Here is a 16,296-nt window from a genome sequence, read left to right on the forward strand (position 1 = left end):
TTTCTGAAAACCTCTGCAAATCTTCACCTTCACCTCCACAAGATAATGATGAGACATCCCTCCAGTTGTCCCTCTCTGCACATTAACATCCAAAAGTCTCTCTTTCATGCACCTATCAATTAACATGTAATCCAGTAACACTCTCTGGCCATCTCTCCTACTTACATTCGTATACTTATGTATATCTCTCTTTTTAGACCAGGTATTCCCAATCACCAGTCCTTTTTCAGCACACAAATCTACAAGCTCTTCACCATTTCCATTTACAACACTGAACACCCCATGTACACCAACTATACCCTCAACTACCACATTACTCACCTTTGCATTCAAATTACCCATCACTATAACCCGGTCTTGTGCATCAAAGCTGCTAATACACTCACTCAGCTGCTCCCAAAACACTTGCTTCTCATGATCTTTCTTCTCATGACCAGGTGCATAGGGACCAATAATAACCCATCTCTCTCCATCCACTTTCAGTTTTACCCACATTAATCTAGAATTTACTTTCTTACATGCTATCACATACTACCTATCCATCCCTTTTTCTATTCTTGGTTACATCCAGTCACATTTAGACACCCCAATCTGAGTCTTCGAGGAGGATGAGCACTCCTGGCATGACTCCTGTTTCCCCTTTTAGAAATATAGATACAAGGGGGTGGGTTTCCAGCCCCCTTTTGTCACCTTCTACAATATGCAGGAATACATGTGAAGTATTCTTTCTCCTGTATCCCCTATATATATATATATATATATATATATATATATATATATATATATATATATATATGTGTGTGTGTGTGTGTGTGTGTGTGTGTGTGTGTGTGGAAGTCGAGAACATTATCTCGGAAAGCAAAAATGGGTATGTTTGAAGGAATAGTGGTTCCAACACACGTCCACACACGCAAATATACATACCTACACAGCTTTCCATGGTTTACCCCATACGCTTCACATGCCCTGATTCAATCCACTGACAGCATGTCAACCCCGGTATACCACATCAATCCAATTCACTCTATTCCTTGCCCTCCTTTCACCCTCCTGCATGTTCAGGCCCCGATCACACAAAATCTTTTTCACTCCATCTTTCCACCTCCAATTTGGTCTCCCACTTCTCCTCGTTCCCTCCACCTCCGACACATATATCCTCTTGGTCAATCTTTCCTCACTCATTCTCTCCATGTGCCCAAACCATTTCAAAACACCCTCTTCTGCTCTCTCAACCACGCTCTTTTTATTTCCACACATCTCTCTTACCCTTACATTACTTACTCGATCAAACCACCTCACACCACACATTGTCCTCAAACATCTCATTTCCAGCACATCCATCCTCCTGCGCACAACTCTATCCATAGCCCACGCCTCGCAACCATACAACATTGTTGGAACCACTATTCCTTCAAACATACCCATTTTTGCTTTCCGAGATAATGTTCTCGACTTCCACACATTCTTCAAGGCTCCCAGGATTTTCGCCCCCTCCCCCACCCTATGATCCACTTCCGCTTCCATGGTTCCATCCGCTGCCAGATCCACTCCCAGATATCTAAAACACTTTACTTCCTCCAGTTTTGCTCCATTCAAACTTACCTCCCAATTGACTTAACCCTCAACCCTACTGTACCTAATAACCTTGCTCTTATTAGGTAGGTATATATATATATATATATATATATATATATATATATATATATTTTTTTTTTTTCAAACTATTCGCCATTTCCCGCGTTAGCGAGGTAGCGTTAAGAACAGAGAACTGGGCCACTGAGGGAATATCCTCACCTGGCCCCCTTCTCTGTTCCTTCTTTTGGAAAATTAAAAAAAATTGAGAGGGGAGGATTTCTAGCCCCCCGCTCCCTCCCCTTTTAGTCGCCTTCTACGATATATATATATATATATATATATATATATATATATATATATATTTTTTTTTTTTGCTTGCTTTGTTGCTGTCTCCCGTGTTTGCGAGGTAGCGCAAGGAAACAGACGAAAGAAATGGCCCAACCCACCCCCATACACATGTATATACATACACGTCCACCCACTCAAATATACATACCTATACATCTCAATGTACACATATATATACACACACAGACACATAATTATATACCCATGCACACCCATATATATATATATATATATATATATTATCCCTGGGGATAGGGGAGAAAGAATACTTCCCACGTATTCCCTGCGTGTCGTAGAAGGCGACTAAAAGGGAAGGGAGCAGGGGGGCTGGAAATCCTCCCCTCTCGTTTTTTTTAATTTTCCAAAAGAAGGAACAGAGAAGGGGGCCAGGTGAGGATATTCCCTCAAAGGCCCAGTCCTCTGTTCTTAACGCTACCTCGCTATCACGGGAAATGGCAAATAGTATGAAAAGAAAAAAAAGATATATATATATATATATATATATATATATATATATATATATATATATATATATATATATATATATATATATATATCTTTTTTTTCTTTTCATACTATTCGCCATTTCCCGCGATAGCGAGGTAGCGTTAAGAACAGAGGACATATATATATATATATATATATATATATATATATATATATATTTTTTTTTTTTTTTTTTTTTTTTTTTTTTTTTTATACTTTGTCGCTGTCTCCCGCGTTTGCGAGGTAGCGCAAGGAAACAGACGAAAGAAATGGCCCAACCCCCCCCCCCCCATACACATGTACATACACACGTCCACACACGCAAATATACATACCTACACAGCTTTCCATGGTTTACCCCAGACGCTTCACATGCCTTGCTTCAATCCACTGACAGCACGTCAACCCCTGTATACCACATGACTCCAATTCACTCTATTTCTTGCCCTCCTTTCACCCTCCTGCATGTTCAGGCCCCGATCACACAAAATCTTTTTCACTCCATCTTTCCACCTCCAATTTGGTCTCCCTCTTCTCCTCGTTCCCTCCACCTCCGACACATATATCCTCTTGGTCAATCTCTCCTCACTCATTCTCTCCATGTGCCCAAACCATTTCAAAACACCCTCTTCTGCTCTCTCAACCACGCTCTTTTTATTTCCACACATCTCTCTTACCCTTACGTTACTTACTCGATCAAACCACCTCACACCACACATTGTCCTCAAACATCTCATTTCCAGCACATCCATCCTCCTGCGCACATCTCTATCCATAGCCCACGCCTCGCAACCATACAACATTGTTGGAACCACTATTCCCTCAAACATACCCATTTTTGCTTTCCGAGATAGTGTTCTCGACTTCCACACATTTTTCAAGGCTCCCAAAATTTTCGCCCCCTCCCCCACCCTATGATCCACTTCCGCTTCCATGGTTCCATCCGCTGACAGATCCACTCCCAGATATCTAAAACACTTCACTTCCTCCAGTTTTTCTCCATTCAAACTCACCTCCCAATTGACTTGACCCTCACCCCTACTGTACCTAATAACCTTGCTCTTATTCACATTTACTCTCAACTTTCTTCTTCCACACACTTTACCAAACTCAGTCACCAGCTTCTGCAGTTTCTCACATGAATCAGCCACCAGCGCTGTATCATCAGCGAACAACAACTGACTCACTTCCCAAGCTCTCTCATCCCCAACAGACTTCATACTTGCCCCTCTTTCCAGGACTCTTGCATTTACCTCCCTTACAACCCCATCCATAAACAAATTAAACAACCATGGAGACATCACACACCCCTGCCGCAAACCTACATTCACTGAGAACCAATCACTTTCCTCTCTTCCTATATATATATATATATATATATATATATATATATATATATAATATAATATATATATATATATATATATATATATATATATATATATATATATATAATATAATATATATATATATATATATATATATATATATATATATATATATATATATATATAATTTTTTTTTCATACATATTTGCCTTTTCCCACTTTACTGATGTAGCATCAAGAAGAGAGAACCAAGCTTTTGAGGGGTTAGCCCTTTTCTCTGTTCCTTTGTTTGGAAAAGTAAAAACTGGAGGGAAGGAATTTTTTTTCTCGTAGCTCTTATGACTTTATGGAAGGGTTAAAGTGTACTTGGAGGGGCATTTCCATTAGCAATCCCAGATGCATGAATGTACTTTTGAGTTTTTCCCTTTCCATTTTTTTATACTTTCATTTGTACTAATGGAAATACTAAAGGACCCTCACTTTTTAGCACAATGAAAGTAAAAGAAAAAAGTATGTAGAGAGGGGAAAACTTGGTATACTCTGTGTCTAGCAGTGGCCAGGGGCCAAAGAGTGAACAGCAGAGAGTGCATTGCACTCTCCCTTCCAACATTTTGCTGGCATCTGACTAGTATATGCAATAAGCAATTAGCCCTTTATCTGGCATAATATCCAAATGTTGCCATATCTGGCAGCACCCAGCAGTTAACATGAGTTATTTTAGGTGTTGCCCGTTTTGAATGGGTTAAATTCAGTAAGTTCATTGGGCTTATGGTGGACTCTGTCCCATATCATATATGAATAAGTATGTTCAGTTTTGTTTAATATTTCAATATATATATTTTTGTATGAGCTTGTTCACCCTAAATGTTTTTAGAATTTTGGTATTGGAGAAGTAGGAAAACAGCTCATGGACATATGTTTTCTTTATTTATAGGAAAGAAGACTGCTGAACAAACCTCAACTTCACCAAAGGGAGACACTGCTAAATGTGAATTTTGTGGCAAGACTGATTTACGCTCCAAATTTAAGAGATCTAAGAGGTTTTGCAGTACATCATGTGCTAAAAGGTATACCATCAATTTGTATAGGAAGTAAGAAATATTTTGTTTGCTTCAGTATGTATTAAGGATTTGAAAGATTACGTGTAAGATTTTTCATAATTATTCCACCATTTTTCTGCACTTGTCAGCAAAGGGAAACATAATGAGGTATCTAACATTGCTCTTTCAAGTATGAAAGCATTTCTTTATATTTCAGGTTTGAAACAGAATTTTCGCCTGAAAACTACCTTCAACTGTCACTTGTGCATTTTTTTGCCATTTTTCTTTTGGAAAATAGATTTCCTTCAGAAACTCACTATCAGGCCAATTTCTCATGCTGCTTTATATATTCATTTGATATATTTTGTTCAGAGGAAGCATTACGAGATTTTTACATTTTTTTCAATCGATTTTTTTGCTATTTTTCTTTTTTGAATAAATTTGCTTCTAAATTAAACCTCAGTATAGGCCCTATTCTTGATGTTTCATCTTTATTTGGTATTTATGAGCTAAAGAAGCATTATGATATAATTTACATTATCATTTCAATTATAAAAGCCTCTCACGATATTATATTACAGTTATGAAACAAAAAGTTCTTTGGCCTGAAAAATAAGCCATTTTTTGTAATTTTATGGAAACAGATTTCCTTGAAAACCTCATCATTCTTCATGCTAAATAGAATTCTTGGAATTTCCATATTGATTGGGGTTATTATGTCTGGTTATTAAGTATTCAAATGATTATATGTATTAAAAAAAATTGTGGTTTAAGTTTTTGGTACTTGTTAGTCAGAGGAAGTAATATAAAATAATTTACATTATCATATCATGTATGAGCTTCTTTTTGTGGTATATTCAGATTTTGAAACAAAATGTATTTTGGCCTGATAAATTGACTCTCGCAGGTACAATGTTGGGTGTTCAAAAAGAATTGGCCTCTTCAAAAATCCAGAGGAGTCACCCAGTAAACGAATACGTGAGGATGGTGGCATGGAAGAAACTGATGGTGCTCCCCAGTTAATGGCACCTGAACTTCAAGAAGCAGAGGCATCAGAAATGGAAGTTGATGGGGCAAATGTGGAAGGTGATGGAACAGCAACTGTTGAATCTCCATCCAAAACTCAGAGAGTAGACATCCTTAAGTGGACGGTAAGACATCATCGTAATAATTTGTTTTATTATCTTTAATGGTAGGGGAGAAAATGTACTACCCACATACTCAGGTATGCTGTAGAAGGTAAACAAAAGGAACAAAGGAAGAAGCAATGTAATTTTTTTCTGGGGTTTCTGAATGTGGATGGTGATGGTAAGATAGTAGAGTAATGAAGTTTTAGAGTGTGTGACAGGACAAGAGCTAAGGAAGGGGAGGCTCTTCTGATCTCTCGGACTTTGTCAAGGACTGCAAGGAAATGGGTTGAAGATTAAAGTGGGTCACTATGAAAGGAGATTGTATGTGTTGATCACATGTGCTGCAGCAACAGACAGTAAGAGGATTGGAGAAGAAATCAGTGCACTTAGGGAAGAAGTTATCGAGTGTTTTGGATGCAGGGGCCGATGAAGCGGCAACATGGGTATGACATAACTGTGGGCTATGGAGGTCTCTGCTGGGAATGAAAATGGAGAAAACTGTTATGTTGTCTGTCAAAAAAGGAAAGGTGATCAGCAATGCATAAGAAAAAATGCATGTAAAGCATGCATGGGTGAATGGGGTTTGGGTTAATCATTGTCTGTGATTAATATATGTGCAATTAGAAGTTAGTAGGTGTTATCATGCTGAAAGGGGTGGGAGATGGAATATCTGATCATTTTTTGGCGAAGGTGAGAGTGAGACTTGGTGGTGGGTCTAAGAAAGGAAATAATATACCTGAGAAAGAAGTGGCTAAGTGGGTTGAGCATAGAAAAGTGACCAGTTCACAGAGATACCAATAGAGATTGAGTAAGAGGAAACGTTTGCTTTAAAGAATGTTTAGAAAAACTTGAAGAAATTTAGTAACTAATATGTAACACTTATGGATTAGAAGCTCATGATAGGGTTAACCTAGATGCTTTATGGAAGGTGTTACAGATCATTATTATTATTCTTTTTAAATACATGCTTGCCATTTCCCACTGGAGTGAAGTAGCATCAAGAACCGATGACAGTCTTAAAGGGAAATTTTCTTACATGTCACCTTGCTCTGTTCCTTCTTTTGGAAAGTAATACAGGACATGAAGAGAATACATGTACATTATTCTTTCTCCCATATTTCAAGGGGTTATTGTTGTTATTGTTCTGTAAACCCAGGACCCCTTCTCCAGGGGCTCCTTCAGCCTCTAGGTTGTGCTGGAGTCCATTACAGGAAAGGATGGACTCCTTTGGAATGAGAAGCTCTTTGATGAGATTGTACCTTGATACAACCTCACCAGAGGTGACTTTTCACGTGGTGAAATATAAACTGGCGGAGTCTAGCAATGCCAGGTGTTATGGTTGATTTGGGTAAATGGAAGTTACTGTATGCAAGTGGCACCTAGTTAAGGTGAATCTGAGAAGGATCTGTTTATGGACATTTGTTTCATGGCCCTTGCATAAATTTGTGGAGTATATCTGGAAAATTATATGGGAGGCTATTGATGGTGAGGATGAAGGCATATACACAGCATCAGATTGAGGAGGAGCAGTGTGGTTTTGGAAGTGGTTGAGGATGTGTGGATCAGGTGTTTGTTTTGAAGAATGTGAGATATAGAAAAATAGATGGATTTGTATGTGGCATTAATGGATCTGGAGAAGGTAAATGATAGGGTTGATAGAGATGCTTTGTGGAAGGTAAGCTGCTAGAAGCAGTGAGTTTTCATTAAGGGTGTAAGGCATGTGTACAAGTAGGAAGAGAGGAGAGTAATTAGTTCACAGCGAAGGTCAGTCTGCAGTAAGGATGTGTGATGTCACCATGGCTGTTTAATTTGTTTTTGGATGTGGTAGTGAGAGAGGTACATGCAAGTTCTGGAGAGAGGGGTGAGTATGCTGTCTATTTGGGATGAGAGGGGTCTTGGAAGTGAGTCAGTTGATGTTTGCTGATGATACAGCATTGATGGCTGATTCTAGTGAGACTCTGCAAAAATGGCTGACTGAATTTGGAAAAGTGTGTGAAAGGAGAAGGTTGAGAGACAAGGTAGTTGGGATGTAAGTTTAAATGGAGAAAAAGAAATGTTTTAGGTATGAGGGAGTGGACTGACTAAAAGGGGAGGGAGCTGGGGGGTGGTGGAAATCCTCCCCTTATTTTTAATTTTTCAAAAGAAGGAACAGAGAAGTGGGCCCAGTCAAAGGCTCAGTCCTCTGTGTGTGTGACTGGATGGCATTCTTTGTCTGATTCTTAGCACTACCTTGCTAATGCAAGAAATGGCGATCAAGTATGATAAATAGTCATTATAAATATACATATACAGTTTTTCACTTCATGGAAAACATTGACTTAACCATGTTGGTATGATTTAGCTTAATGTTGGGTAAATAAGTATGTAAAGTACAGTTATGCCATTTTATTACACCACACTTATGAAATACAGACAAAATAAACTTTATTAAATTTACATCTAGGAGAACTTCCTTCTAAGGGATGGCCATAATAGAAAAACTATATCGTACAGTATCAGTATTCTAGCACAGTACTGTGATACATAAATAGAAAACACATTTACATAACATATTGCTTGAAAATGGAGAATAGCTTTGGATGGTCTTGGTGTCATATTCCCTCCCTTGTGCATTGTTGGCAGTAAATTTGGTGTTGCATATATTTCACACCCTTGAGGGGTGTCATTAAACACTTCAGTAGAGGACATACTTTTTCACGATTGTAAAGAAAACTCAAACACAGCATTTAATATTACTGGATATTCATTTAGCTGCAATTGCACAAGATGTCCAAAGGGTTAAAGGAAGAGGATGGATGTTCTGGAAGTTGAATACCTTAAGACAAAGGGGGAGTGTGGATGTGCTAGAAATAAAGTGTCTTAGTACATCACGAGGTGTGTAGCATGTTGATCTTGTAAGAAACGACATTAGGTGAGGTAGTGAGCGTTCGATTCATAGGGCTAACCTGGTTATACTGAAAAGGTGTAAGTATGTGGAGAGGATGAATTAAGATTTTTCTGTATTAGAACCTGATTGAGCAAGGATAAAGAATGTTTATGAGAACAGTGTACTGTAAACAAGGAAAAGTAGGGTATATGAGGCAGTCTAGGTAATTGATGAAGTAGCCTGTGGGGCTTGGGTTCTGGATGGCACAGTCTGGTCCATTATACAATGCATAACAGTTTGAGACTGGATGAGTGCAAATGATAGTTTGTTTGTCAGTTCCAGATGCTATCTTATCATGGCATGTTATTCTTGTAAGCACAGGGGAAAAAGACTATGGGATTCTTAGCGAGATTTAAGGTTCAAAAAAGTTTTAACATCTTTCTTTAATTTTTCTAGGTAAAAGATGTGGTCGACTTCATACAGAACCTTCCAGGCTGTAAAGAATATGCAGAAGATTTTGCACTTCAGGAGATTGATGGCCAGGCATTGATGCTTTTAAAAGCTGACCATCTAATGTCAGCCATGTCTATGAAACTTGGACCTGCTCTTAAAATCTGTGCCAAGATTGAGTCCATGAGGGGTGACAGAAAAGAAACTTAATTAGTACAAAACTTACTAATATAATTAAGATGCTTTAAGAAGAGCAAGACAAATGTGATAAATTTAATCATATGTTTGGGTTATTGTATTCATGTTGGTTTACATGTTAATCATCAAGGCTTTGCTCTTTATCAGATCTTTTTCCAGTCCTCTCTGAATTAACTCGGTGTCCTTCCACTTATTAAAGTCAGATATTGGTATCTATTGTAAATAAAGATTAGTACTTAAGATGGGAAGTACATACAAAAAATGTCTAATTTTGAGGTAATACCCTGACTGTGACGTTTCTGCACTGCCGTTATGTAGGTTTAAGGTATTTTTCACATTTTCAAAGGTTAGATTTTGAATGTAGAGATTTTGTAAAAGTGATCATGAATGTACATGCCAGTGTTAATGGCAGAATATGATATATTGGATGATTTACCATCTACCATATTAATGAAGCATCTTTGTCAGGCTAGGGTAGATTTACCAAGGGAGTGGTGCTTGAATATTTTTAAATATGGATCTCATTAACATGAAGTAATCTTAAAATCTTGTGCAATCATGACAGTGTGTTAACCCTCATAGATATACTTTTTCTATATGAATAATAAAACTTATTTTCTACCATGTTGGCCACAATTCAAAATGGCGAATAAGAGTGTTAATGGAAGTTATGAAAGGCAAAGTTGTGAAAAGCAGCTGGAATATGTTGAATGGAGGTCATGGTATTTTGATTTGAACTTTCAAATATGCACTCTCAGTTGTTCCTAAATACAGTTATACAGCTTTATGGTACTGACTTTGTTTGAAGGGTGTTTAGTTCGTAATGCAACACAATTCATTCAGAAATACTGATTTTTTTTTGAGGTACACAATACACAAATTTAATCTTTAGTTATTAAAATTTCATTCTTTTAATTTAAGCGTCTGAATGAACGAACATGATAGACATTACACTGTACAGGAGGGCTCCATGGTTGCTTTATTTATTCTCAAGCATTTAGGGCAAGTCCTTCTCCCAAAGTAAAATTAAAGAGTATATAATTATATATTATTTCACGGACTTGTTTCCTTCTTGTTTGAGACTAGTGTATTGTACAGAAGAATGTTTTATAAATTGATAGAGTTAGATATTTATGGTCGTTGCACTGCCTGTGACTCCATTTTGTCATATCTTATATGCATAAACACATGTAAAACAATTTTTTTTTATCCTTTAAACCTTGTAGTGTTCAGGAAAAGAGTAGGTTAGTGTTGTAAATACAAAAAGCACCAGCAAAAACAAAGCAAACTGGCATTACACCTTGATATAATGGGCCATGAAATCAACAACAGGAAACCCTGATGAAAGACAAAATGCTTGGGAAAAACTTAACCCCATGAAACATACCTACCAAAGCATGCAATACTTTAAAAAACTACAAACGTGCCATCCCCTAAACATGACAATTATGGAAAAGTGAAGGTTGGATTTATGTATATCTATCCATCTATCTGTCTCTGGCACCCAACTTCCTCAATAGGTGGCCACTGGCAAGAAGAGACTCCATAACTGGTGAACTGCATTGCAGAAAGCAATTCTAAATAATTTTTCTACAGGATATTTCTATGTAATGTGTCTGCTTAATGTTCCAATCTACTCCTACCTAGGCCTCCATGTAATGTTTCTACCTAATGCTCATGTCTAACGTTCCAACCAACTTTATACATTATTATACTTGGTCGCTGTCTCCCGTGTTAGCAAGTTGACACAAGGTAAACAGATGAAAAAATGCATATACATAAACGCCCCCATATGCACACCTATACATTTCAACGTATACATACACAGACATATACACATTCATACTTACTGCCTTCATCCATTCCTGTCGCCATCCTGCCACACATCAAACAGCACATCCCCTCCCCCCACACATTTGTTCACAGTCTCTAGCTGTCATGTGTAATGCACCAAAACCACAGCTCCCTTTCCACATCCAGGCCCCACAAAACTTTCTATGGTTTACCCCAGATGCTTCACATGCCTTGGTTCAATCCATTGACAGCATGTCGACCCTGGTATACACATTGTTCCAATTCACTCTATTCCTTGCACACCTTTCACCCTCCTATATGTTCCAGCCCTGATCACTCAAAATCTTTTTCACTTCATCCCTTCTCCTCTGACACATATATCCTCTTTGTCCATCTTTCCTCACTCATTCTCTCCATGTGATCAAACCATTTCAATACATCCTCTTCTGCTCTCTCAACCACACTCTTTATATTACCACACATCTCTCTTACCCTTTCACTGCTTACTCGGTCAAACCACCTCACACCACATATTGTCCTCAAACATTTCCTTTCCAACACGTCCACCCTCCTCCGCACAACCTTATCTATAGCCCATGCCTCGCAACCATATAACATTGTTGGAACCACCATTCCTTCAAACATACCCATTTTTGCTCTCCGAGATAACGTTTTCGCCTTCCACACATTCTTTAATGCTCCCAAAACCTTTGCCTCCTCCCCCACCCTGTGACTCACTTCCGCTACCAGGGTTCCATCTGCTGCTAACTCCATTCCCAGATATCTAAAACACTTCACTTCCTCCAGTTTTTCTCCATTCAAACTTACCTACCGATTAACTTGTCCCTCAACCCTACTGAACATAACCTTGCTCTTATTCATATTTACTCTGTGCTTTCTTCTTTCACGCTTTTTACTAAACTCAGTCACCAACTTCTGCAGTTTCTCACCCAAATCAGCCACCAGTGCAGTATCATCAGCAATCAACAACTGACTCACTTCCCAAGCCCTCTCATCCACAATGTTTGCATACTTGCCCCTCTCTTCAAAACTCTTGCATTCACCTCCCTGACAATCCCATCCATAAACAAATACACATCCACGGAGACATCACAAAACCCTGCCGCAAACTGACATTCACTGGGAACCAATTACTTTCCTCTCCTCCAACTCGTACACACGCCTTACATCCTTGATAAAAACTGTTCACTGCTTCTATTAACTTACCTCCCACACCATATACTCTTAATACCTTCCACAAAGCATCTCTATCAACTCTATCATATGCCTTCTCCAGATCCATAAATGCTACATGCAAATCCATCTGTTTTTCTAAGTAGTTCTCACATACATTTTTCAAAGAAAACACCTGATCCACACATCCTCTACCACTTCTGAAATCACACTGCTCTTCCCCAATCTGAAGCTCTGTACATGCCTTTACCCTCTCAATCAATACCCTCCCATATAGTTTCCCAGGAATACTCAACAAACTTATACCTCTGTAATTTGAACACTCACTTTTATCCCCTTTGCCTTTGTACAATGGCACTATGCATCCATTCTGCCAATCCTCAAGCACTTCACCATGAACTGAATATCCTTACCAACCAGTCAACAACACACTTACCCCCTTTTTTAATAAATTCCACTGCAATACCATCCAATCCCGCCGCCTTACTGGCTTTCATCTTCCGCAATGCTTTCAATACCTCTTCTCTGTTCACCAAACCATTCTTCCTGACCCTCTCACTTCGCACACCACCTCGACCAAAACACCCTATATCTGCCATTCAATCATCAAACACATTCAACAGACATTCCAAATACTCACTCCATCTCCTCTCACTTCACCACTACTTGTTATTACCTCCCCATTAGCCCCTTTCACCAATGTTCCCATTTGTTCTCTCATCTTACGCACTTTATTTACCTCCTTCCAAAACATCTTTTTATTCTCCCTAAAGTTTAATGATACTCTCTCACCCCAACTCTCATTTACCCTCTTTTTCACCCCTTTCACCTTTCTCTTGACCTCCTGCCCCTTTCTTTTATACATATCCTAGTCATTCGCACAACTTCCCTGCAAAAATCATCCAAACACCTCTCTCTTCTCTTTTACTAACAATTTTACTCCTTCATCCGACACTCACTACCCTTTCTAATTTGCCCACCTCCCACCTTTCTCATGCCACAAGCATCTTTTGTGCAAGCCATCACTGCTTCCCTAAATACATCCCATTCCTGCCTGACTCCCCATATGTCATTTGCCCTCACCTTTTTCCATTCTACACTCAATCTCTCCTGGTTCCTACCGACTACCATCTGCCAAAAGGCAGTGCTCACCACAGGAAAATCTAAGTATGAAGAATGAGCTAAGTCTTGTCAAGAGTTATGTGTAACAAGGAGAGATTGTGTTTTGTGGAGAGAATACCAGTGGTCCACATGTGGGTGAGGCAAAAAAAAAAAAAAAAAAAAAAAAAAAAAGCATCTTTGGTAAGAGGAGTACAACTTGACAACACAACCGTCACTAGCCTTCCCAATACCCAGGCAAGTAGTACCAGTAACATACCTCCCTAAGTGGTCACTGCTTACCAATTACCAACTACTTATGTCTGTCTGGAAAAACCAGGATAATGAATACTGATAAATTCTGCCTGCAAACAGCACCACTGCAGTAAGGAAACCAATCCTCAACAAAAGGTCTCCAAAGAGCAGCATTTATGCTCCTCATACAGCAGAACCACAACATAACACTGTGAGAAGCATTAAACCATGAAGGAAGACTCAAAATCAAGGACATACCACTTCTAAGAAGCAGAACACAAGTCTTGAGCTGACCTTGACTGCTGCGCCAAACTGTGGCTAAAACCCAGACACCAGACACAACTACTTCCATTTCATTTTCATTGGGAGTGATATCCCCTGCTATCATTGCACTAATAAAAATGAAGGCCAGTGACACTGATTCCAACCCTGGACCAGACCTAAATCTGCCAACTGTGTCAGTCACATAAACAAACAATACTCAGGAGTACCAGTTGCTACAGACAGATTTCATTCCAGCGCTTCTCACTTCCCTCCATAAAGGACTGACTGCTCACATGCAGCCATCACAAAAATTTACAACTGAAAACTCTCCAAATACTAATGCTCAAACAGCACTAAAAACACATCATCCTGCTGAGCAAAAACTAGCAACACTACTCAACAGAACCCCATTAACACACTAGACATCTATCTATCTACCTATATCTATGATGCCCATTCCCTACAGGAACTCCCATCAATATGGTGGTCATGGCAAAAGAGTTTCCACTTATTCCTGTCCTTACATGCCTCCTTTGCATACATCATTCCATTAATTCTTTCCCTCTAGTACTCTTCTTCTAACATCAACCGCATTAATTGTACTATTAAATACTCTCCTTGTATACTCCCCATTTTGCATTTTTTCCACAAGTCCAAACCACCTCAAAGTATTACGTTTCACCTACTCTACCACTCTAAAAATCATTCCCTTTGCATTCCTTGCCATACCAAATCTCTCACTCCCACTCATTACTTTCTTCATTCCAGCTAGTCATTCCAAATGCTCCTCTTAATAATTCATATTTGCATCTGTGAATCATCAATGTCCAAATTTCTGTTGCATAGTTCAGGGTCAGGTGAACTATGCTGTCCCTCAATCCTCTTTTCTCTTCCATACTTACTCCTCTACCCTTCATTATCCTATTGAGGGATCCTGTAACTCTGCTATTCTGTTCTGCTCTCTCCCGTATCACTTCTATTTCACTAAACTTACCCAAGAGAGCTACTATATACTTAAATTCTGTCATCTGTCCCTCAATCCTCTTTTCTCTTCTATACTTACACCTCTACCCTTCATTATCCTATTGAGGGATCCTGTAACTCTGCTATTCTGTTCTGCTCTCTCCCTTATCACTTCTATTTCACTAAACTTACCCAAGAGAGCTACTATATGCTTAAATTCTGTCATCTCTTCCAGTAATTTTTCCCCATAACTATAACAAAGTTGAATACACTCTTCTTTCTCTCTATAGGCTTTTGTAAAATCTATACTTTCACTCTGTTTCCTTTCAAACATTACCTTACTTTTACTCACATTTACCTTCAATTATCTATGCATTCACACATATCATAAAGCACAATTACAACCTTCTGCAACTCCTTATCACTTTCAGCAATCAACACAGTATCGACCTCAAATAGGCTTGTCACAAGCCTCCATACCTCACCACTACATTCCATCTCTACAACACTATTCCCTACCTTTGCTTTCATCCCTCTCATCATTCCATATGTTAAAAAGCTACAGTGACATCACAAAGCCCTGCCTCACTCCCACAAGTATACTGACACTCACTCAACTCTCCTTCCATTTTTACTCATTAATTTACTCCAATGTAGAAGGCTTGTCCACCTACCCCATACATCCTTAACACATCCCAAAAAGCATTCAACTCAACTCTTGTCTTATGCTTTCTCCAGATCCATAAAAGCTGCAAAAAGTTTCTTAACTTTCCTAACGATACTGTTCCACAGTCATTCTCACTGCAAAAATCTGAATCACTCATCCCCTACCTTTCCTAAAACCCCCTTGTTCCTCACTTATTCTGCATTCAAGTCACTTCTATTACTCTATCAATGAATGCTCTTACATACACTTTTCCAGGTATACTTAAGAGAATTATTCCCCTATAAATGAAACTTACATCCTTAGCAACTTTTCCTTAAAATAACGGAACAACCATAGCTCTCACAACCTTCTGCTTCCATGCTACATTGCATATCAAATGTACCCACTCTATCACAATCTCTCCTCCATACTTCAACATTCAGTGGTAATCCTATCCATGTCAGGTGCCTTTCCTACCCTCAACCTCATTATTATCAATTTTTACCATCCTTCTTGCTAAATATCTCTGCATTTGTATCCCCTTCCTTTCAACACTACAACCTCACCTCTAAACATTCACGAGTTCTTCAAAATACTCTTTCCATCTTCCTTTCACTTCATTTTCATTCAATAACTCTTACTTTTCACACTTACATTTCCA

General features: G+C 38.7%; 1 protein-coding gene across 5 annotated transcripts in view; it reads left to right on the forward strand.

The window, feature by feature from the left end:
- The window catches only part of LOC139765852 (uncharacterized), a 323,832-nt gene extending 313,212 nt beyond the window's left edge, over positions 1–10,620 (forward strand). For all 5 annotated transcript variants that reach the window (XM_071693730.1, XM_071693707.1, XM_071693717.1 and 2 more), the window contains 3 exons: positions 4,672–4,804; positions 5,685–5,928; positions 9,230–10,620. In XM_071693730.1, coding sequence (XP_071549831.1) covers positions 4,672–4,804; positions 5,685–5,928; positions 9,230–9,433 — 581 coding nt within the window. In that variant the 3' untranslated portion in view covers positions 9,434–10,620. The remainder of the gene's footprint in view (positions 1–4,671; positions 4,805–5,684; positions 5,929–9,229) is intronic.
- The last annotated feature ends 5,676 nt before the right edge of the window (positions 10,621–16,296 follow it).

The sequence above is a fragment of the Panulirus ornatus genome, chromosome 4 (assembly GCF_036320965.1).
Source record: "Panulirus ornatus isolate Po-2019 chromosome 4, ASM3632096v1, whole genome shotgun sequence".
In the NCBI taxonomy this organism is placed as follows: Eukaryota; Metazoa; Arthropoda; class Malacostraca; order Decapoda; family Palinuridae; genus Panulirus; species Panulirus ornatus.